Below are 23,384 nucleotides of genomic sequence, written 5' to 3'. Positions count from 1 at the left end.
GGGAGGGAGGGAGGGAGGGAGGGAGGGAGGGAGGAGAGGAGGAAGGCAAGCCAGTCCCCTATGCCCCCTACATTCCTAGGATCTGCTTAAGCAGAGAGTGAGGAGCAGTGGAGGTGAGGGGCTGTGAGCATGGTGCCCAGACCCCACCTCAGTTGCTTTTCACCTTAGAGCCTAAACTCCTGCTTCCTGAGCACTAAGGGGTCCATCTTGTCTTAGCTCGGGAGCCTGGTGCTTCTTTCCCGGGGCTGGCCTGACTCAGGTGGTGTTGACCTACAAGGGTTTACTCTTTGTTGCCCTCTGCCTCAGGGAACTGCCTCTGCCACTGTCTGTCTGTCTTTCCTAGTCATCCTTGGTGCTTCTTTCCTGAAACTGCAGCTCTAGGAAAGATGCTCCACCCAGGAGGCCTGGTGTTTTGCCAGGGGTTTCTGTAGCTGCTAGTTAAGCCAGCCTTCTGAGGAAGATTAGAAATGCTGTGTGACAGTGACCTGGGGGTGGAGTTACCTGTTTATAGAACCACAATTCCTCCAGGATAGGCAGAGTCACAGCCGGACTTCGCATCCAGCCAGGGAGGTGGCGTCTTGGCAGGAGTTGGATGTGGAGTGGAGATAGAAGAGTAGGCATGGAGAGCCTGTCACCCGAGAGACTACCTGGCCATCCTTACCAGGTAACAGTGTCTGCCAGGCCAGTGGCCAACAATCAGGGAGAGCCTGAGCCCAACAAGTCTGCTGTGGCTGCAAGTGGGGTGGGATGAGTCTCTGTGTGGTTGAGGGAAGGGAGGTTGGTGTTTGGGAGTATGGAGTAGGCAGGGGTAAGCAGCACCCATAGAAGTAGAGACCTGGAGACCATGATTCTAGTCAGCAGGGCTTCTGTTCACCACCATGATGTGCAGACAGGAGCATCCTAAGGGCTATTCTTTCAGGGATGCTCCCTCTGCCCCACACCAGAGAACAGTGGCTGTTCCACCCTGAAGAGACCCGCCAGGCCTATATAGTGCATTATCTGCCACCATAGGCCAGCGAACTTCCTGGAAGCAGCTGGAGCCCTGTGGGTCTCAGTGTCTCAAATCCTCATGCCAATCATTTTCTGGTTCCAAGAGTTCTGGGGCTGTACCCAGGCCAAGGATCCCACAGACTGTTCACTGCTCAGCCCAGAGTTCTCATCATGTACTGAGACCAAGGCCAACAGGAAGAGCTCCTCTGTCTGCCCCCGGTGCCCCAGTAAGTGTCCTCAAGGGACACTAAGTTTCCAAGGTGGCTCTCCAAGAACCACCTTGTGTTTCATTTGCAGACCTTGATGGGTTTCTCACTGAGGTTCTGAGACCCAGCCTAAGCTATGTGAGGCAAGCAGCTACAGGATACTGATGCTGGAAAGGATGTGGGCACCGCCAGGCTGGATCCCTGGGGGAAGTGGAGAGGGACACTTCCATTGGAAGGCAAGACTTGTTGTACTAGTCTGAGTTTGAGAGAACCCATACCCAGGTCAGCCATCAGTGACAATATCTTGTTGTGACAAGGTAGTGGAGGGGGGTGGCCTGTCCTGGCTCTATTGCTCCGTCCTCCCAACTGGAGTTTCCAGGATTGGGAGGTTTTGACTGATATGATCGACTAAACGTCCTGCCCTTAAGACTTGTAAAGTGGCTCCTAAAACAGGTGAGCTTTAGCAGTTGCTTCTTGGGCCTCTTTGCTGCTGACTGGGGACTGGAACTTTTCCTGGTGGCAGGAGAATGATTGGCAGAGCTGGTTGGGTACCAGACTGGTTCTGTGAGAGCTTCTGTGTAGACTTTACAGCTCAGCCTGACTCACAGAGGGCAGGGATCTCTATCCATAGCATCCACCTTGCCTTCCCAAGTTTCCCCGAGGGTCCTATCACAGGCAGAAGGGTGAAGGGATTGATTTATCCTCTCAATCTGACAGAGATGGAGACCATGATTGTGATGCTGTGTACCCCACTCTGGAGGGCTCCCATCTCCCTTGGTCCACACCTGTCATGGGTAGGGACCAGCACTGAGCCTCTCTCAAACCTTCCTGGCAAAATGTGGACCCTGGGCCTCTCCATAGGTAGGGGGATCATTGAGGGTATGCCATCCCTGTATGGATGGAGAGAGAGTGGCTGAGACCCTCGACAGGAGATGGTCTCCGGAACTACAGATAATGTGGCCAGAAGCATCTGAGGCCAGTCAGTGATGAAGAGGCCATTTCATATGTGAACATCTTTGGTCAGTGAAAATGATGCCCCATGCGCTAGGAAAGAGTCATGCTGCTACTGTGGTGGTTCAGTAATCATACTGGCCAAAAGCAAATGAAGAGATTCTAGTATGTAAGTATCTCAAGGGCAGCGGGGATGTGTGGTGTTTATATGAAAAAGCAAGGCAGGTAGATTGGTATAGGGTTGCTGAGATATGCCCTTGACATCTGACTCTTGGCCCTGGGCACGTTAATCTTTCTGAGTCTCGGTTCCCACATTATAAACATGGAAGAAATTTGAGTACTGCTGGCGAAGTTGTGAGGAATCACCAATGAGACTGTGATTAGCTTAGGTAGTAGCTAGGCCCACAGAGGCACTTTATCAATAGTAATGAGAGTGGTTATCTAGAAACGCCCCCCCCCCGACTCCCAGGCACTGATGATCTTGGGTGAGCTAAGCAAGTGTCTACCATTAAGCTACATCCTCAGAAAATCTGTTTGTTTTTGAAGTTCTGGGGGGAAAATGCTTACATTTTTTCTGAAAAATTCTTCTATATTTTAGCCCCACCCCATTCCTGAGAATACTGTATGAGAGCAATACTACTGTTATTTCATTCCAGATGAGAAAATGGACTTTAGTGATTGGCCCAGGGTCATATAGCAAGTAGCGGTCAGGACCAAAAGTATAAAGCCAGGCTCTCGAGACTGCCTTCCATCTCTGGTAAAGAGCGCTTGAGGTTATGGTTACAGCACTGTGAATATTCTGTCTTAGCAAAGGTCTTAGACAAAATAACTCACCAAATTTTGGGGGTTCTCTGAGGCTGAGATGGTCCCAGTGCATACAGGGAGAAAGGGTCAGTGCTAATGACTTATGTATTTGTTGTGTGAGAGGATTATATGTGTGTGCACAAATGTGTATAAGGAGGTCAGAGGTCAACATTGGATATCTTCTTGAATCACTTTCCATCTCAGGGTCTCTCATTGAACCTGGGGCTCATCGGTTTTCCTAAACTGGCTGGCCAATGGACTGCTGGGATCTACCCATTTCTTCCTCCTCTGTGTGCTGGGGTTAGAGACTTTACTACCATGCCTGACTTTTATGTGGGGACTGGGAACCTGAACTCAGGTACTCAGGTTTGAGCAGCAGGCACTTTACCATCTGAGCCATTTCCCCAGTCCCTTCATAGGCTGTGGCTTTTAGCCTGGCCAGAGAGGTGGGTTAGCCAGGCCTGCCACTTACGCTGGTCTTCTGTCTCAGAGTGGAGCATTGGCACTCCACACCTTTCACAGACCAGCATCAACACAGGCAGCATCTGTGTGTCAGGCAGTGAGGACCTGGGTGGGGAGGAGTTGGAGTTAAGGGCTTTGGGGTTGAAATATGGCTGGGGTTGCTAGAATTAATCCTCTCTCTCTCTCTCTCTCTCTCTCTCTCTCTCTCTGTGTGTGTGTGTGTGTGTGTGTGTGTGTTTGTGTAACTAAAATGACAGAATAATATAGTGTAGAGCCATGGAGGAGCAGATGCTAGGACAGGCCACCTCCTGAGCCATTCTGCTTTGGTTCATCATCCTTTACAGCTCTCTATGGAGAGAACACTGGGTTCCCTCAGACTCTAGTAGGAAGCATCTGTGAAAAACCCAGGTCAGCTTCAGTGGCTTCGAGGACTTTCTGACCACTCGGGCTGTGGAGCCTCGTAAGAGAGGCACAACAGGAAACCATCTTAGGTTTCACTATGCCTCTATGTCCCTGCTTGTAATGCCCACTGTTCGCTACACAGCTCTGGCTGCCTTGGATGAGAGCAGAAGGGCTGGGAGGAGATGGTCCCATAAGCTCTTTCTTATTCAGTGTCAGTGCCTGAGTGACAGAAGCCCCAGTTCGGGATTTTCTTATCTTGAGGCACATCAGTGGATTCTCCTCAGGGCTACTGGGTCATGTGTCTCCAGGGTTATTATGTCTGTGCCTTCATGTGAGTGGTGTCCCTTGGGGATTCTGCCATCTATGGTCCCCTTCTAATTGGGATCAACTACTACACATTGCCTATGCATATGCATATGACCTTCCTACAGACCCATTCTAAGGGCCCTTCCTTGTGGACTCTTCCTGCTAGAACCACACACTGCAGATGTTGTCCTCTTGGCATGCACTTTGTCAAGAGGCTACAAAGCCAATGGCCTTCTTTGGAACCAGCCCAGAACCCTGCCAGGCCCATGTGTGTAACTTCAGATCATGGGGTTTGTCTGTGTAAGTTACCTAAACAAGCTGAGCAACCAAACCCAAATCGAAGCAAAGGTGGGAGCAACCACGGGATCCCCTGGGTCCCAGGAGTGCTAGGGTTTTCAGCTGAGGTGAAATCAGCGACTTCCCTAGTGCTCTGCCAAGACTCTGCCAGCTGGGCACTGCTGCCCTCTGTTCTCTGCCTATCCACTGCTTGCTTTCTCCTGAGCTCATCTGAGGTCTCAGGTGCCTCAGGAGCATCGGAATACACAATGACCTTTCACCCACCATTTATTGAGCTGGTGCTGATCTTCCCAGAGTTGCCTAACTCATGCCCAGTGTATTACCACACAGAAGGAATGCCCTTCCCTAGTCTCTCCTCTTCCTATATATACTCAGGCCCCTCCCCGAGGCCACATGCCATTAAAGCAGAGCTGCATACAGCAGCAGGAAGAAGAGAGCCTCTGGATACTCAGGTGAGGGTCTCATGACCCTCTTTCCATGAGGGGCTATAAACAAGCCCATCTGGAATACTTTTTGCAAGTAAGCAAAGCTGAACTCCCCAAGATGGTGGTGGTTTGGCTCAGGATAGGCAGGCACAACATACGTTTTAGAACTTGCAGATACCATGGACCACTGGGTACCTTGGCTCAGCCCTCCTTGAGACATGGGAAAGGCACAAAGGGACGAGGAGTAGGCTGTGCCAACAAGGACAGCCCTCTCAGGAAGGTCTAGATGTGACGGTGTTCTCTCCTTGCCTTGTCTGTTGTAATTGAGATTCTGTCCCTCAATCACTACCCCAGATCACTACCCCAGATGACCTGCCATCCCATGGCTGCCAAAGGCCAGAATCATAACCCCAAGGCTATCTGTCTCTAAGGTGTTCCCCCAAAGGCCTGGCATCCTGCCACCATCACCATGCACTAGATTGGTGGATGTGTGTGGTCAGGGACCTGAGCAGCGCAGCATCTCCAGTTTTGAGAGCATGCTGACAGCTGAGGGCTTGGGGTCTCTTTGCAGGAGGAGGCCTCTGTCTTATGCCGGCTCACTGTGAAAATCCTGGAGGCTCGGAGTCTACCCAGGGCTGACCTGTGTGAGTGACTTTGGGTGGGGCCTGGATCCCAAGGGAAAGGACCAAATGATCTTTGAGGTGGGGCTTAGCTGCTCTCAGGGGATACTGGGGTTGTCAAAGGAACCTGGGCCAAATCCCTGGAAAGGATGTATGGAATCTACTCTCTTCTGATGCCTGGTCCCCTTGACTTTGTCAGTGAGTCAGGCAGATCCCTATGTGACTGTGCAGCTGCCAACAGCTTCTGGGATGAAATTCAAGACCCAAACAGTCACCAACTCCAGTCATCCTGTGTGGAACGAGACCTTCAGTTTCCTCATCCAGAGTCAGGTCAAGGTAAATGTCCCATGGGTGTCGCACCAGCCACTCACTCGTAGAATGGTCCATCCCCCTTCCCTCCACATGAGGACCTTGGGGTCAAGTGAGATTGCTCCAGTACTCCCAGAACTCAGGGGAGGAGGGTGTCTGTGCTCCAGACTCTATGTGCTGTGAGCAAGAATGTGGCCCTGCCACTCCCTGGCTATGGGACTGACATTTGGCAAGCTGAAGCTTCTGGGGAGCCCATCTCTGATCTGTGGATAGAAAGCATTCCTTTTTAATGGGGCTGCTGCAGGGCTGAAGGGGAAATTACATAGAAAGGGATCGCAAAGTACCTGGCACTTGCCTTCTGGGTGTGTTAGGGAACCAGCTAAGCAGAGCAATTGAAAACCTTTTCCATATTTAAACTACATATGTTTATTTAGTGTGTGTGTGTGTGTGTGTGTGTGTGTGTGTGTGTGCGTGTGTGTGCCTGCATGTACCGCAGCACACATGTGGAGGTCAGAGGACATCTCTGGGGAGTCCGTTCTCTCCCTCCACCATGCGGGTCCTGGGGAATGGGTCTGTTAGCCAGGCTTGCCAGCAGGTGCCTTTAAACACTGAACCATCTTGCCTGCCCCAGGAGACATTTTAAAAGATTGGTTTTCTCTCTCTTTTCTTTTTTTCCCAGTCAAGGTCTTGCTATGTAGTTCTGGCTGTCCTAGACCTCACTATGTAGACCAGGCTGGTCTCAAACTCACAGAGATCTGCCTGACTCTGCTTTCAGATTGGTTGGATTTGGGATGTGCAACCATACCCAGCTTACTTTTTCTTGGGGGAGTGTAACGTATTGTTGTTTTCAGGTACATTCTTTTTACATCGGCTTAGATGGCTTGGCTCTTACTATGTAGCCAGGCTTGACCTTGAACTTATAGCAATCCTCCTTTCTTTGCCTCCTGACTGCTAGATTGCAGGCATAAGCCACTATGCCCAGCCTTGGAAGAAAATTCTTCAAGATACATATATACATACATACATACATACATACATACATACATGTTTGAGACAGTCAATTACTGTGTGATTCAGACCAGCCTCAAATACATGGTCCTCTTGTAGCCACCTCCCCAGGGCTAGGGTTACAGGCCTGAAGCCCTGGTCTCCCTTGATTTTGGTCCGCATGGAGGAGGGGCCCATAAAGCCCCACCCTCTGTCTGGGAAACTATTGGCAGCTGATGGCTACTGGGAAAAGAAGAGCCAATTTTCTTCGAGGATTTGGTCCATTTTCTTCGGGGATTTGGGCTCTAAGAGGCTACCATCAAGTAGATGGTCCACACTTACACACATGCAGGCGGCACTAAGAGGACTCTGTGTAATAAGCCAGAGAGAGAGAGAGAGAGAGAGAGAGAGAGAGACAGAGACAGAGAGAGAGACAGAGACAGAGAGAGAGAGACAGAGAGAGACAGAGAGAGAGAGACTGAGAGAAGGCATGAAGGTGGAAGGAATTGTAGAAGGTAAAGGAGGAATTGGAAGGGAGGGGTGGAGGGGGCGAGGGTAGACTAGATCCAAAGACTTTATATTCTTGTATGATTATTAAATTAAAAATTATGGGTTGGAGAGATGGCTCAGCGGTTGGGAGCACTGACTGCTCTTCCAGAGGACCTGAGTTCAGTTCCCAGCAACTACATGGTGGCCCACAACCATCTGTGGTGGGATCTGATGCCCTCTTCTGGTGTGTCTGAAGACAGTGGCAGTGTACTCACATTCATAAAGTAAATGCACAAATCTTTTTTAAAAACTATAATTAAAAAACACAAAGGGAGGGCTGGAGAGATGGCTCAGGGGTTAAGAGCCCTGGGTGCTCTTCCAGAAGACCAGGGTTCAATCCCCAGCACCTACATGGTAACTCACAACTGTCTGCAACTCCTGTTCCAGTGGATCCAACACCCTTACACAGACATACTAAATAAGTCATTATAAAAAACACAGGAGGGGAAACTAGAGACTTCACTGGATTTGGTTTTATCTGTGTATATGAGCTAATGTTGCAATGAAAAGATACTATGTTATGTTCCTGGCCCCTAGAACATTCTAGAACTGACTATCTATGACGAAGACGTAATTACGAAAGATGACATCTGCTTCAAGGTTTCTTATGATGTCTCAGAAATCCTTCCTGGACAGCTGCTCCAGAAAACCTTCAGCCTGAATCCTCAGGTGGGTAAGAAGGCTTCAAGCTAAGGAAATTGCTCAACATTTCCTAGCTGCCAGGATGCTGCTGGCTGTAGTCATCCACAGGACAAGAGCTGGTTCTCATTGAACAGGAAAGGGACTGGTCGGTCTAGCTGCTCTTCTTGACAGCATTTCCCCATGTCAGAGCCTTAGTCACCTCAAGGATAGCCCTCAAAACACTGCTCAGTGCAACCACCAGAGAGCAGTGTGGACCCATCACTCTTGCTCAAGGGACTCCAGGCCTGCCCCACCAAGGTCTGGTTCTGCTTCCTGCTACAGACTTGGGGGAGGGGATGGTAGAATTATCGGGCCCAGAAGCCTCCTCAACAGGAAGAAGAAATAGGAGCTGGGTATCCTCAGATCACCTTTAGTCAAGCTCCTTCAGTCCCATCAGGGTTTGGGGAACCAGGAGGAAGATGTATAACCTGTAGTCCTCTAGCTTCGGGTACTTTAATAGCTAGCTTATCTTCCCCTTAATTTTGTACTGGAAATAGTCTCAATAGTATACCGTCCTTGGAGACTGCTAGAGACAGCAGGATAATGCTTTTAAGAGATTGGTGTCAACTGTACATGCCGACCCTCTTTGATTACAGGGACCAGAAGAGTTAGACGTGGAGCTCCTGATGGAAAGAACGTAAGAATAAAGGGCTGGAAGGTGGCTGAGGACACTAGCTCTTCTCTGAAAACTAGCCTTGACCCAGGGTCCTTGTTGGTCTGTTCATCTGAGCCACCTTCCTTCATCTCTGCATCTGCCGGGGAGGTCTGGGGCTCCTCTTGGGAGCAAGGAGGAGGGTGGGTGGCATTTCCCCTGTTCTTTGCTCTCATTTCACCTTGCCAGACACAGCAGCGTCTCTTCTAATCCTGTATCACCCAGGGATATCCCTGTGGATAGGAATGTGGTGGTGGTGGTGGTGGTGGTGGTGGTGGTGGTGGTGGTGGTGTCAATACTTTTTTGAACACTTTTGATTTCGTAAGTTCAGAATGGATGTTTTGATTTTCTCAGGTGGGACCCTCCAGAAAACCTCATCACCAACAATGTTCTTGTGGTAACGACCTTCCTGGGACTCGGGAGATTCGGGGGTAGAGGGGCAGTTGGGATCAGGATTCTGGGGTGTGGAGGGGAAGGGACAAGACAGGGCTATGTCTTTGTGGTAAAACTACTCCAGACTCCCAACAGATGATCCTGTAGGGCTTGGCAGGGGTGGGGTGGGGTGGGGTGTCCAGAGCTGAGGTCACATGACTATGCTGAGTCCGTCCTGGCTTCCAGCTGAATGGCTGGAGAACTGTTGAGAAAATGTAGGTGCTTTTTGCTGATGTTTAGTTATGTGTAATGAGCACAGTGGAGTCCTGCATGCCAGGCCCAGGGCCATTTATTAATATCGAGGTCACTGAGGTTTGGAAGGTGTTTCTAGTAGAATTTGAAAGCCTGTCTCTTGGCCATCTCATGAAACTGCAGTGGGCAGTAATGGCCACAAGGTGGCGAGCGCTGCATGGAAAGCTGCCTATTGGTTGTGGGGTTCATTAACTGGAGTCAGAATAAAACCTGGAGCTGACCCCTGGAACACACCTCAGGGGCACTCACTCTCAGGGCTTGCAACACGCCGGTCAGATGGCTAGTTTACCTTTAAAAGGAATTCGTAGGGTAACCTGGTACCACGGCACCTGTCTGTAATCCCAGCACCTGAGAGGCAGAGGCAAGAGGCCAGCCTGGTCTACATAGTGAGTTTCAGTTCTGCCTCATGTCAAAGATAAAACAGTGAGTTAGCACCTCCAGAAGTTGCCCCCCCCACACACACACCCTGAGTTGTGGGGATGAGTAGTGTGTAGTTAGATCCAAGCAGTTTTGTTGGAATGGCTGGCCAGAGCAGCCTCAGCCACCGAGCTTCACAGGGAGAGTTCTGAATGGAGCTGAGGATAATCAAGAGATGTTCTGGTCACTATGGCTCTGAATGCTTTCCTGTCACCTTCCGCCTGTGGGCCTGAGAGTCCCACATACTTGAGAATCTGTGAGATGAACACTGGAGACATAACAGAGAGACCTGAGCCCGAGAGCTGGGAGCTTTTAGAGCTTCCAGAAGATGAGAAAGGTAAGAACAGGAACAGGCAGGGGTGGACTGACTTGGATATCCCACACGAGACTACAGTAGGCTTAGCGGTTTGCAGCAGGTCAGAGATAGGTGAAGTTCCATTCTGTACCCCACTTTGTGTTGTGTGTGTGGTGGTTTGAGGCTCAGTGGGCCTCAGGATTGAGGTAGAGGGGACCTCAGCTAACCGTGTGGAATTCTTTGACTATGATGTTGTCTGCCCCAGGCCCGAGAACTGTCACACCTGGATGTCTCCCTGGACAGAGCCGGGAACACCGCCATGGCGGCAGGTGAGAACTGGACTCTGCCTGGACCACGGTGGGCACAGGCTGCTGGGAAACCTGCACAAGAAGGGAACAGCCCTGCCGTAGGTGGGAGCCCCCCGGGCTATGCCGTGCAAGCAGGCTGGGAAGGCTCTCTTTAGAACCCTGCTTACTGTGGTCCAGCCTCCACCTCCTCTTCTACAAACAGCCACTTCTGCTAGTATCCCAGATCCGAGATGGAGTCCAGGGTTCCTTCCTTCTCATCTGGTCTCCTCCCTAGGCCAGGACAAACATGAGCTGGAGCTTATGCTGAAGGGGTCATATGAGGACACACAGACATTTTCCCCGGACACAGCTTTTACCTTCAGCTTCCACTACATGAGGGGCCAAGACACAGAACTGAATGGGTACCTGAGGGTGAGTCTCTGCTCTCCCATCACCCTTAGCTAGCTCCATGCCCTTTTCCTACCAAGGCCAGGCCTCTTGTGCTCAGGGACCATCAGCGGGGGCTGGGGATGATCACACAGTGTCAATCTTTCCGTGTTCCTCCATCAGAAGACTTAGTGTTGGTAGAATAAAACCTGTTGATGCCCACACAGGCAGCCCATGCAGCCTGGCCTCCTCCCCTCTGCTCTCTCATTTCTGTTTCTTGCTGCTCTGGCCATCCTTCCCTCCTTTTGCTTTTCAAACACGTCAAGTACTTTTCAGGTCTTCCGGCTGCCTCCAGTACCTCCTCGTCCTCTTCTGCCTCCTGCTTCTCCCCCTCCCCATCTTAGTTCAAACAAGGCCTCTTCAGAGATGCCCTCCATGGAGCCCCTCTTAGACAGAGCCCCAGACCTCCCTTCCTTCCCAGCATTCTGCCCCATCAATCACACTATGATGCGCCAACACCCCATTACTGACATCAGTTCCTTTCTTTGAGTAATATTTTTAGATGGGGTCTCACTAGAAGCATGACTGCTTTGGAACTGGCTCTGTCGATCAGGCTGGCTTCAAACCCAGACATCCATCTGCCTCTACCTCCCAAGTGCTGGGACTAGAGATATATGCTACCACTCCCAGCCATGACCTATTTCTTAAGAAACTGACACGTGATTTAGTGAGAACAGTGTCTTGCAAAGGCAAGCAGTCTTGGCCATCGCTATCTGTAATTGTTATAATTAGTTTACTATTATCAAGAACAGGCTGTCCTGCTTGCAGTCTAGACACTCAGAATTTATTGAATGAATGAATGGATGAATGAATGGACGTTTCCCTTCAGGGCCCCAGAAACAGTGGCTGGAACTCAGATACCTCAGTGACACCTTTCAATGTACCCCTGATGTCGTTGGCCGCAGGGAAGGAGATGACCGTAGACATTCCTGCTATGAAGGTAAGTGGCCTCATGTGGAGGGGAAGTGCAGACAGGAAAGGAATGGAGGTGCTCACACACCCCAGGGATACCCATTGTCTCCCTCCAGGGTCTAGGATATTTCAGAGTCTCTTGCTTTAATTTCAGGCTCCAGAAGGGAAGCTGCAGCTTAAGACAGACTGTTGGTAAGAGACATTGACTCTGTGAAAACAAAGAAAAGGAACATGGGGTAGGGGAGGGGTGCTATGCATAGCGTGTTTTGGGGGCTGGGCAGGGAGTGTTTTCAGAAGCTCTATGGTCACCCAAGGAGTGAGCCATGCAGTTTTCTCCTAACTCCTGGACCCTCCACCATTCCAGCCCCAAAGAGCTGTCTGTAAGGCTGAGCTATGGGCTCTGTCCCGAGGAGCAGGCCTTCCTAAGCAGGAGGAAGAAGGTGGTGGCTGCCGCCCTGAAGCAGGCTCTGCAACTGGATGAAGACTTGAAAGAAGAGGAGGTTTGGGGATACAGAAGGGATGTGGGTGTAGAAATTCTCGACTAGTCTGTGCTCTCTTAGCCTCCAAAGAATGCAATTGGACTGTTGGGGAGGTAGGGTTTCTGTTCTCTTTGGGAGTTCTGTTCTGGGCTGAGGGTTGACCCTCAGTCAGCCCTGACTGCAAGGCCCCCTGCCTGGAGGCAGGGAGCAGGCTCGAGTGAGGCAGAGGGCAGCTCATCCCCATCTCTGCATCTCTATGCAATCCAGGTCCCTGTTGTGGGCATCAACGCTGAGGGAGGAGGTATGCGGGCTATGATCTCACTCTACGGCCACCTACTGGCGCTTCAGAAGTTGGGCCTCCTGGACTGTGTGACCTACTTCAGTGGCATCTCAGGCTCTACATGGTAAGGGTTGTAGGGACTGGAACAGCAGAGATGATTAGAGCCCAAAGTAGTGGACAGAGCAATATGATCTTATGGGGGCCAAAGAGCTTTCTCAAAAGGAAGAAACAGACTTAACCCGAGAGTCCTGCTGAGTACAGTGAAGTCAGAGGATTTTCCCTGGGTGCTAAGGAGCTGGAAGAGGGAGGGCCCAGAAAGGGCTGGATTTGCTTTTGGCAACCCCATTTGTAGGCTTTGGTGACCTAGAGCAATCTCTATGAGTCTCAGTTTATCTCCAAAATGTATGTGATAAGAGACACACTCATAGGTTGATGGGAGGCAGTGGCCTACGGTTGACACACATCAGGCCTTCCAGCTGGCTCCACAGTTGATGCTTACACCACGTTCTGAGGGAAGTTGTCCTTCTTGCTTATATGGTGCAGGTGAGGAAAATGAGGTCAAGAAATTCTCTCCTTGGGAGGCAAAGGCAGACAGATTTCTGAGTTCGAGGCCAGCCTGGTCTACAAAGTGAGTTCCAGGACAGCCAGAGCTATACAGAGAAACCCTGTCTCGAAAAACAAAAACAAAACAAAACAAAAAATTCTCTCATACATGGCTGTGCATGGAGGCCATGCCTGTAATCCTAGAGTGTTAAAGGCTGAGGCAGGAGGATTGCTATGAGTTCCAAGTGAGATCTTGTTTAAACAATAAAGGGGGGTGGGAAAGAGAGGGGGAGGAGGAGGGAGAGAGGGAGACTGTTCTTTATACAAAGATAACAATGCCCACTTTCCAGCCCCTCTCCAAACATGAACACAGACAGACCAGACTATTCACTATTACAGATTCATTCGTCCGAACCTCATGGACACATGACTCCTACTAAAGTAGGAGTAGAAGTTTAACAATTGACAAGTACAGTCTTAAATAACTTCAGGACAGGTCTGTAAAGGTAGGAGTGGGGACTGGTGCTGTCCAGTATAAAAGCCATCAGCCATACGTGGCTGCACGTTTTCAGGTTTGGAGTTCAAGGGGAGCACTGAGGGGGACCGTTCTTTTGGGGTGAGACATGCCATAGACAGGCAGACAGCAGCACGGGGGCAGCTCTGAGGAGAAGGGGTCTATGGGGCAGAGTGGGTGCTCCCTCAGAGGAGAGAAGATGGGAAAATGTCCTTTATAGGCCCACAGTTGGCTGCTGCTGTTACTGAATTCAACAGCATAAGTTATTAACGCTTCTTTACTGTTTTCCTGCTGATTTCCTAATGTGGCTACTGAGAAACTCCAAATTATATATGGGTCGGAAATACCTCATCACTGAAGCACCTGCAAGCATGTAAGAGACTGTAGGTTGAGCCTCAGCCCAGTGAATAAAATCTAAATCACAACAACTATATAAAAAATATATATATACATACACACACATATATGCGTATATATACATATATGTATGTATGTACATATATGTGTGTATATATGTATGTATGTATATGTGTATGTATGTACATATATGTGTGTCTGTATGTATACGTGTGTGTGTATATATATGTGTGTGTGTAAATATATATATATATATATATATATATATATATATATATACATATATATTATATACCAGACCTAGACCAGGACTAGAAGGAAGTCCCAGGATCCGTCTCCAGACAGACTATCTTGGCATCAAGGACCTCAACAATCCCTCTTTAGGGATTAGACACAGGGCAGGATTGGGCTTCAGCGTTCATCCTCTTGTTCCCCCAGGACAATGGCCCACCTGTACAGGGACCCAGAGTGGTCACAGAGGGACCTCGAAGAACCCATCAGTCATGCTAGGGAGCATGTGGCTAAAACCCTGCTGAAGGAATTCCTCCCCGAACACTTGGCAAGCTACCGCCAGACACTGAAGCTTCGGGAAGAGCAGGGCTACACCGTCACCGTAGCAGACCTGTGGGGCCTGGTGCTGGAGTCCAAGCTGCATGGGCAGGTAGGATCCCTTCTCAGCTGCATGGCATGGCTGTGTCTTCAAGCGCATCTCCTGAGGGTGGAAGAGGCTCTGAGAGACTGCATTGGGTCTCAGCACCTGGGAAATTGAGGAAAAGTGGTTCCAGGCCAGCAGAGACTACATAGCAAATGTAGGCGAGCCTGGTACACAGGGGACTCTGTCACAAACAAACAAACAAAGAGTGTGAGTGTTAGTATCTGTTCAATGCCAGGATGCGTTCTTTCTGAGTAAGTCCTTCAATTACAGTTGCATGCACTTTATTCTCCATGGCTGCAGCAAACGTCACTATGTATAGTTTGTATTTCCTATACCCACTCATCTGATGATGGAAGCCTTGGCTGATTCCATAACTTGGCAGTAACACCGTAGCAGTAAATATGATGCTGCAGTGATGTTGTGACCTAGAGTTCTTTGGGCAGATGTCCAGAAGTGGTCCAGGTAAAGAAGTTCTAATTTTAGGTAGGGTTTTTGTTTGTTTGTTTGTTTTTGTTTTTTGACCTCAATATTCACTTCCATAGCAGCTGCTCTAATTTACATTCCCTGAAGCAGTGCGCTGTTTCTTTTCCCTCAAATCCTTGTTAGAATTTATTGATGTTCATTTTCTTGATATGCACTGAGAGCCTTTAGTAAGATGACATCTCAATGTAGCTTTGACTTGCATTTCCTTTATGCCTAAGGATGCTGAATCACATTTGTTGGGCATTTGTGCTTCTTTGAGAATTTGATTAGAGTCTGGGGTTTGGAGTACTTAGGCTTTTGAGCTCTTCATGTATTCCAGATGTTATTCCCCTGTTAGGTGAGTCTCTAACAAAGACATTTTGCCCCTGTTCTGTAGACTGTCTTCATTTTGGATTCAGAATGAGAGATAGGGAACTGGTTTCATTCTTCTACATGTGGATATAGAATCCTTCTATGTGTGGATATAGAATCCTTCTACATGTGACTATAGAATCCTTCTACATGTGGATATAGAGTCCTTCTACGTGTGGATATAGAATCCTTCTATATGTGGATATAGAATGCTTCTACTTGTGGATATAGAATCCTACGTGTGGATATAGAGTCCTTCTACGTGTGGCTATAGAATCCTTCTACATGTGGATATAGAGTCCTTCTACGTGTGGATATAGAATGCTTCTACATGTGACTGTAGAATCCTTCTACATGTGGATATAGAGTCCTTCTACATGTGGATATAGAGTCTTTCTACATATGGATATAGAATGCTTCTACATGTGGATATAGAATGCTTCTACGTGTGACTATAGAATCCTTCTATGTGTGGATCTAGAGTCCTTCTATGTGTGATTACAGGAATCAGGAGACTACAGCTGTATGTATGTATTTCTGAATCTTCTATTCTGAATCTTCTATTCTCTCTTTCTGTGCCTGTGTCATGCTAGTGTTGTTTTGTTACTATGGCTCTATAGCATATTTTGAGATATCAGGTATTATGTCTCCAGTGTGGCTCTTTTGATCTCTGACTAGTTGAGTTTTTTGGGTTTGTTTTTTTTTTTTTCTGTGTGCTTCCATGTGAATTTTGGAACCCACTCTTGAGTTCTGTGAAGAATGTCATTGGAATTTAAAGGGGGATTTTATTGGATCTGCTGTAGATAACTTTCAGCAAAATAGTCATTTTATTTTTTTCTATTTTTATTTTATTGAATATAGATGTTCTTCTGATTTTCCCTCCCTTAGCTTCTAGATCTTCCCCTTCTATCCAGATCCACACCCTTCTTCTCTCTCATTACAAAACATACAGGCAGCTAAAGAATGATCATAAAATAAGATAAAAGAAAAACAGACAAATCTGAATAGAACAAATGGAAAAGAGCCAAAGAAAAACCACATGAAAACCAGGCACAGAGACCCACATGTGCATAGACACAGGAATTCCACAAAAACACAAACCCAGCAGCTATAATATATACACGAGTGACCTGAAAGGTTAAAACAGATGCCCTGACAAAGCATTATGAACCTCCAAGGATGCCACTGATTTAGGGTTTTTTTGTCAGCCATCTACTGCTAGGTGTGGGGCTTGCCCTTATTAAGAATGGATTATATCTCCAGTGAGATCCTGTTGGAGAAAACTAATTTTTTGCTTGCAAGAGGCTGTCTTTGGAGAGAGCTTGTCCACTTCTCCTCTCGGCACTGGGCCCTGTCTGGTGCAGCCCCTGTGCACATCCCCTGTGCGTGCCTCCAGTATCTGTGAGTTCTTATGTGCACTGTTTCTGCTGTGTTTAGAAGGCTTAGTCTCATAGTACTAATTTTGCCGACCAATGAGCATCTACTCAGATTCTTCTTTCAAATTATTCTGGCAGTTCTTGGCCTTCTAGTCCTCATTACAGAATCAGTTAGTCACGTTTCAGTATTAACATTGGGATTCTAATCAAAACGGCATTGAATTTGTCAGACCAATGTAATTGCTTGAAATGCCTTTATTGTATTTGTGTCCTGTGTGTCCCTTGAATATACTGTTTAAGCTCACATTCCGTTCAGGATGTGTTGCACTTTTACTTTTATGTTTCTGTCTGGTGGCAACAGCTAATTGACATAGAGGGGAAAGCTTATGACAGTGTACTTTATGAGGTGTTAAAATTACAGCTTGATCCCAGTTATTTAAAAAACCTATTATTTATCATTTGATCCTTTAGTAATGGCATCAGCATGAGTTTATATATATGATTTATAGTAATTTTTTTGAAATAGAGTTTCATGTAGCTCAGGCTGGCCTTGAACTCTTAATCCTCTGGTTGCTATCCCTCAAGTGCTTGGATTACAAGACATGTGCCACCATACCTGTTTTATGCAGTGTGAAGGCTCAAACCCAGGGTCTTGTGAATGCTAAGTGAACTGTTTTATCAACTGAGTTACATCCTCAGTTCTCAACATTTTTTTCCTTAATATTTTGTTGATGGATCAGGGATGTCAGGAAAGCATTTGGAAGAAGCTGAGACTTGAATTGCATTAAAGTGAGCCTGAAAAGGGCAGTATATCCCTTGGTAGAATGTGGGCAAAAAGATTGCTGTGTGCTTCCTGGAAAGGTGTGTGTATGTGTGTGTGTGTGACAGTCTATCTCTGTGTGTGTGTATGTGTGTGTCTGTGCATGTGTCTGTGTGTGTCTCTGTGTGTGACTGTGTATCTGTGCATGTGTCTCTGTGTGTGTGTCTGTGCATGTGTGTGTCTGTGCATGTGTCTCTGTGTGTGTCTGTGCATGAGTCTCAGTGTGTGTGTGTGTGCATGTGTCTCTGTGTCTATGTTTATCTGTGCATGTGTGTGTCTGTGCATGAGTTTCTGTGTATGTGTCTGTGTGATGTCTGTGAAGACAGAATGGGAGGAGATATGGTAGACTATATATGGAGCTGCTCAGAGCTGGCTGCACACAGCCACTCACAGCCCCCAGACCTCAGCAGGGCTATAGCCTCCTCACTACACTCTGATGTTCCTACCCTACCCTGCTGTAAACCTGTTGGAGTTACTGCTTCCAAGACATGTCTTCATGCTTCTGACCCTAGGTGACAGATCAGAAACTGTCAGAACAGAGAGCTGCACTGGAGAGGGGTCAGAACCCTTTGCCTCTCTACTTGAGCCTCAATGTCAAAGAGAACCATCTGGAAACCCTCCACTTCAAGGGTAAAGTCCTGCCCATCCCATCCTCTAACAAACTCCAACTCCTCCACACCCCAGAGAATTCAGTATCACAGAGCCCGGGAGCTTTCCCTCGGAGCACTGTGTCCTTGGGTGTGGGGTTGTCTGTGCATGTGGACAGGGGTAAGTGAATGGTCACCCAGGAGTCTGCTTCCCTCATACCTGCAGGGTTGGTAACAGACAGGAGGGAGCCAAAGGCCTGCAAGGGGCAGTTTCACAGGCCCTCAACAGACCTGTGAGTCCCTGCTCTCCCATCCCTGCCTCTCTTTTCCATCCCATTAGAATGGGTAGAGTTCTCTCCCTATGAAGTTGGGTTCCTGAAATATGGAGGCTTTGTCCCTTCTGAGCTCTTCGGCTCTGAGTTCTTCATGGGACGGCTGATGAAGAGGCTTCCCGAGTCCCAGATTTGCTTTCTGGAAGGTAAGCCCTATCTTCCTGGGCAGGACTCCTGTAGCTCAGATCTGGGCAGAACCCCGGGGTGAGGGACAGGTGGGCAGTGGGAAGAGTATCGCTGAAGTTGTTCTTTCCCCACACCCATGTTCTACTGGGACCCAAGAGTGGGGATCATTTGGTGCCCGTGTGGGAAAGACAGGGTACAGGGATCTAAGGGCTGGCCCCTCTTGGGAATTTGGCCTTCAGGTATCTGGAGCAACCTTTTCTCTGTGAACCTGATGGATATCTGGTATGACATCACCTATGGAAAAGACTCAAACAATTTCCCGGTGGATGTCCGGAACTCAGGTAAATGAGGGGTGTTGAAGTGGGGAGCCCAGGCTGAGACCATTCCCCTTTGGAGGCTGGTGGGAGAGGTCATGAATGGGTATTTTTGGGCTTCTCATACAAGCAATGTCTGTAACTCTTGTTGCAGAGAAGAAGTTCTCAGCCTCAGCAGGAACCTCTGGTGTGGAGGCCCCATGGCTGGAGTCTGGAACAGCTCTGGCCCAGGCACTTAAGGGCTTTCTGACTGGCAGGCCATTCCACCAGCGTAGCCCCAACTTCCTCCATGGCCTCCAACTGCACCGGGACTACTGTAACCAGAGACACTTCTCCACCTGGGCGGGTAAGGACCATGGCCATGTGTCCCCACAACCGGACTCCCGGTTGGGGTTGTGCTGTGGCTGATAGCTGGCAGTGGTTTGTGAGGAGGTCATATGTATGTTCTTCTGGGGTGTGGTCTGGAAATCCCATTGTGGGCTTAGGGGAAGGTCTGAATTCAAAGAGTGACATTAGAGGGGACATAAGGCGACATGGAGGGGAATGGGATCAGAGGAGCGTTGCCGTTACCTATGGAAGGGTGGCTGCTTCTAACCAGCATTGCCTTGTCTATCAGATTGCAACCTAGATGACACCCCGAATCAGCTGACCCCACAGGACCCTCAGCTCTGCCTAATTGATGCTGGCTGCTTCATGAACAGCAGCTGTCCCTCCCTGTTCCGCCCAGGTCGCCAAGTGGACCTCATAATCTCCTTCAACTACAACCAATCCCTTCCCTTTAAGGTGCCTAGTCACTCTGCGGGAACCCCTCTGCGGGAACCCCTCTGTGGGGCCAGGCTCACCTCCACGGATGAACAGCAGGGTCTCTGCCTCACACTTCCCATGACTAAGGGAGGGAGCTGTAACCCATAGGGTATTTCTGGGTCTTCCATTGGGAAGGGCAGCGATGGTGGTTGAGCTCTGAGATCACAAGACAGGTGAATGGGAATTTCTGGGATACAACAGCAGAGCTGGCAAGGGACCCCAAGCACTGCCATGGCCAACTCCCAACTTTCCCTAGGAAGGCTGGGTGGCAGCAGTGCCAGCCAGCATCACATGTAGGTCCACTACTGGAGCTCTTCAGGGCTAAGATTCAACTGATGCTGTACGGGGGTGGGGGAGGCTGCTGGATCTTCATTCCCACCTATAACTTCTAACTACTGGGATCCTTGGATTCCCTTGGAGGCCTTAGTCTGGGCCAGCGCAAGGCCAGGCTGTTGTCTTGACGCTGAGGGAGCGAGTGGGAACTGGAACGGACCTACAGTGAATCTGAGATGACACAACTCCCTCTGGGCCGCTCTCTGCTCCCCCTAGGGACTGCAGCAATCTGAGAAATACAGCAGAGCTCGGGGCCTGCCCTTCCCCCGCGTGGAGCCCAGCCCAGAGGACCACAGCCAGCCCCAGGAATGTTACCTCTTCTCAGACCCCACCTGCCCGGAAGCACCGGTTGTGCTGCACTTCCCGCTGGTCAACGACTCCTTCAGGGATCACTCAGCCCCTGGTGAGGCCATCTTCCCTTCTGGTTCCCTGGTGGGCGGAACAGCTCCAGGAAAGACTTTGGGCAGGGCTCTGGGCTCTTTGGCCACGCCTCCCTGGCCTTGGGCGCTGATGCTCACACCTTTGTGAAGCTCTCTGGTTTCAAGGACTTGTCGCTATCCTGGAACTTTATAGTGACCCCTCTGTTTTATGCCCGATGTGGCCTGGGACCCCTTTTCAGGGACTCAGCCTTTCCTCACCTGACTTCCCAATCTCAACCCTCCTCACATCCCTTCCCATCCCCCTTTCCACCAGCTTGGCAGATTTTTGTCTACTTTGGGTGGGGGAATCTATTGCCTGCCTTTATGCGTTCCCCCCACCTCAGTTTTCTAGTTGAGATCATAATTCTGGCCCTTCCAGACTTACTCTCTTTTGGTTGTTTTGATATAAGGTCTTTCTGGACAGCCCCAGTCAACATGGTACTATGTGGCCTCAACCTCGTAGCAATCCTCCTGCCTCAGTTTCTTGAGTGCTGGGATTACTGCACTATCACACATGGATTAAGGCTCTACTTTTTCTTCTTTTCTTTCTTTTTAAAATATGGGTGTTTTGTCTGCATGTGTGTCTGTGCACTACTTGCATGCCCTGGGGCCCAAAGAGGCCAGAAAGGGGTATCAGAACCCCTGCAACTGAAGCTAAAGATGGTTGTGAGCTACCATGTGGGTGCTGGGAGTGAGACCCAGGTCCTCAGGAAAAGGAGCCAGTACTTTTACTGCTCAGTTGTCCTCCCAGGTCTCATGTCTTCCTTTCTTTCTTTCTTTCTTTCTTTCTTTCTTTCTTTCTTTCTTTCTTTCTTTCTTTCTTTCTTTCTTTCTTTCTCCCTTCCTTCCTTCCTTCCTTCCTTCCTTCCTTCCTTCCTTATACTGGGTCTTAAATCTAAGTTCTTCCACGTATTAGCAAGAGCTCAGTAGCTACATCCCCAGCCCATGTTTTAAACGTCCAGGCTGTCTGTGATCTCAGTCTGTAGACCAGGCCTTGGATTTACAGTCCTGCCTCAGTCTTCTAAGTAGCCAGATGCCAGGCCTTAGAATTCCAAAGAAAGTCCTCTCTTTGTTCCCACCAGGAACTTTAAGAATCCATTCGTTAATCTCAATTTTGCTGGTTCTCAGTTTCTGACTCTCCAAGAAGCCGTGGAGCAATCCCACGAACTGTCTGAACTATGGGATGTGTTGTAGGAGTGTAGGGGGGACCAAACTCCTCTTACCTCAAACGTGTTTCTTATCATCCACATTTGTATTTCTGGCTGGAGGGAAAAGGACCCCTTCCATGGGGCTCAGCTTCCCCAGGGCCTGGCTGAGTGACAGTCTTGCACACCTATGGAGGCCTCTGGGCCCTGCTCCTGACCCTCCTCTCACCCTTGGCAGGTGTCAGGCGCAGCCCTGATGAGCTCAAGGCGGGACAGGTGAATCTCACAGGGGCTGCCTCCCCCTACTTCATGTACAACATGACCTACAAGAACGAAGATTTCGACCGGTTGCTTCAGCTCTCTGACTACAATGTTCGGAACAACCAGGGCACTATCCTGCAGGCCCTGAGGACAGTTCTGAAACGGAGGGCTTCAGAGACCAGGCCATTGGGAGTGAAGACGTGAGGCTTCTCAGGGGCTCTCTGAGGCTCTGAAGACCACGCTATGACCCTCCAACTTCCAAGGGCTTAATTCAGCCTGCAGCTAGGCACAGCGGCATGCCTTTGGCTGGAGCTTCCAGTTCTCCATCCACATTTGTATTTCTGGCTGGAGGGAAAAGGACCCCTTCCATGGGGCTTAGCTTCCTCAGGGCCTGGCTGAGCGACAGTCTTGCACACCTATGGAAGCCACTGCAGCTGGCCTCACTGCCCAGAGGGCTGTACCCCACCCTTCACCCTTCCCTGTGTTTCCAGTTGGTCCTAGAGGAGTTGAAAACCTCCTGTGACTCGTACATAAGACACCTGACCGCAGCAGACTGTTCACTGCTAATGGAACTCTCCTTAGTCTTTGTAGTTTGAACCTGAATCCTGCAATCTTCAATTCACCGGCTTGAATACTTTTTGGTGGACTCTTGGGGGTATTCAGTTATGGATCTTGCGATCTACAAAAGAAATGGTCTTCCTTCCTCCTTTCTGGCTCAAATGTGTTTTATTTCTTGTTCTGACTGAATTGCCCTAACTAGAATCCTGGACATTGTGTATCCACGGACACGGCAAGAGCATCTATCCTTGGTTTTATTTCTGATATGGAAGGACAGCATCAAGGCTTCCTACTGTTTTGCTGTTCAATCTTAAGTGGGTTTGGGTTTTGTCAGATTGAAAACATTCTGTTCTGTCCCTAGTTTTTGAGTGGTTTTGTTGTTGTTGATATCATAAAAAGGTATTGAATGTTGTCATGTAATTTTTGCCTCTCTTGGGATACTCATGTGGGCTTGTTTTTATTTTTATGTTTTGTTTTTTTAATTTTAATTTTAATTTATTTAATATACAAGTTGCTCTGTCTGCATGTACACCCAAGTGCCAGAAGAGGGCATCACATCCCCTTATAGATGGCCATAGTCTCACTCTTCATCCCTGGCTGGCCTGGATCTCAAAGTTAGATAGACCCAAATGGCCACAGACTCACAGGATCTGCCTGCTGTGCCTCTGCGAGTGCTGGGATTAAAAGTGTGAGCCACCATGCGAGTCTTTCCCTATATTCTTTCCACGCGCCTCACTCCATTTACTGATTTTTGGATGTTGACCTCCCTTGCACTGACAATGTCATAGAATTTTTCATGTGTATTGCTATCATATCTTTCTCTATCTCCTACACTTACACACACACACAATCGCTCCATTGGCAGGAGGCAAAGTGGGAACTTTAGGAGAGACTTCAGCTCAGGGCTTCCCCTTAGCTGATGTCCCCACACAGGGTCCTCCCTCAGCTGCCTCTTCCCTATCTG

At 48.9% G+C, this 23,384-nt stretch overlaps 1 protein-coding gene across 1 annotated transcript; it reads left to right on the top strand.

Annotated features, from left to right (window-relative positions):
• The first annotated feature begins 541 nt into the window (after positions 1 to 541).
• Positions 542 to 22,834, top strand: Pla2g4d (phospholipase A2 group IVD). The gene is made up of 20 exons (XM_021155861.1): positions 542 to 664; positions 5,415 to 5,487; positions 5,663 to 5,799; positions 7,846 to 7,977; positions 8,586 to 8,626; positions 8,996 to 9,038; positions 10,303 to 10,366; positions 10,620 to 10,756; positions 11,601 to 11,711; positions 11,838 to 11,875; positions 12,048 to 12,183; positions 12,430 to 12,566; positions 14,295 to 14,517; positions 18,054 to 18,171; positions 18,469 to 18,606; positions 18,826 to 18,927; positions 19,055 to 19,246; positions 19,517 to 19,683; positions 20,254 to 20,440; positions 21,840 to 22,834. The coding sequence occupies exons 1-20, from the start codon at positions 593 to 595 to the stop codon at positions 22,064 to 22,066; spliced, it is 2,475 nt and encodes an 824-aa protein (XP_021011520.1). The 5' UTR covers positions 542 to 592; the 3' UTR covers positions 22,067 to 22,834.
• The last annotated feature ends 550 nt before the right edge of the window (positions 22,835 to 23,384 follow it).

Source organism: Mus caroli, chromosome 2, assembly GCF_900094665.2.
Source record: "Mus caroli chromosome 2, CAROLI_EIJ_v1.1, whole genome shotgun sequence".
NCBI lineage: Eukaryota > Metazoa > Chordata > Mammalia > Rodentia > Muridae > Mus > Mus caroli.
This window is presented reverse-complemented; position numbering and strand designations above follow the sequence as displayed.

Coding starts and splice junctions, on each gene's coding strand:
- Pla2g4d (XM_021155861.1), top strand. CDS start 593: ATGTGGAGTGGAGATAGAAGAGTAGGCATGGAGAGCCTGTCACCCGAG. Junction 5,800..7,845: donor TCATCCAGAGTCAGGTCAAG/GTAAATGTCCCA, acceptor CCTGGCCCCTAG/AACATTCTAGAACTGACTAT. Junction 18,607..18,825: donor CCAGATTTGCTTTCTGGAAG/GTAAGCCCTATC, acceptor TTTGGCCTTCAG/GTATCTGGAGCAACCTTTTC.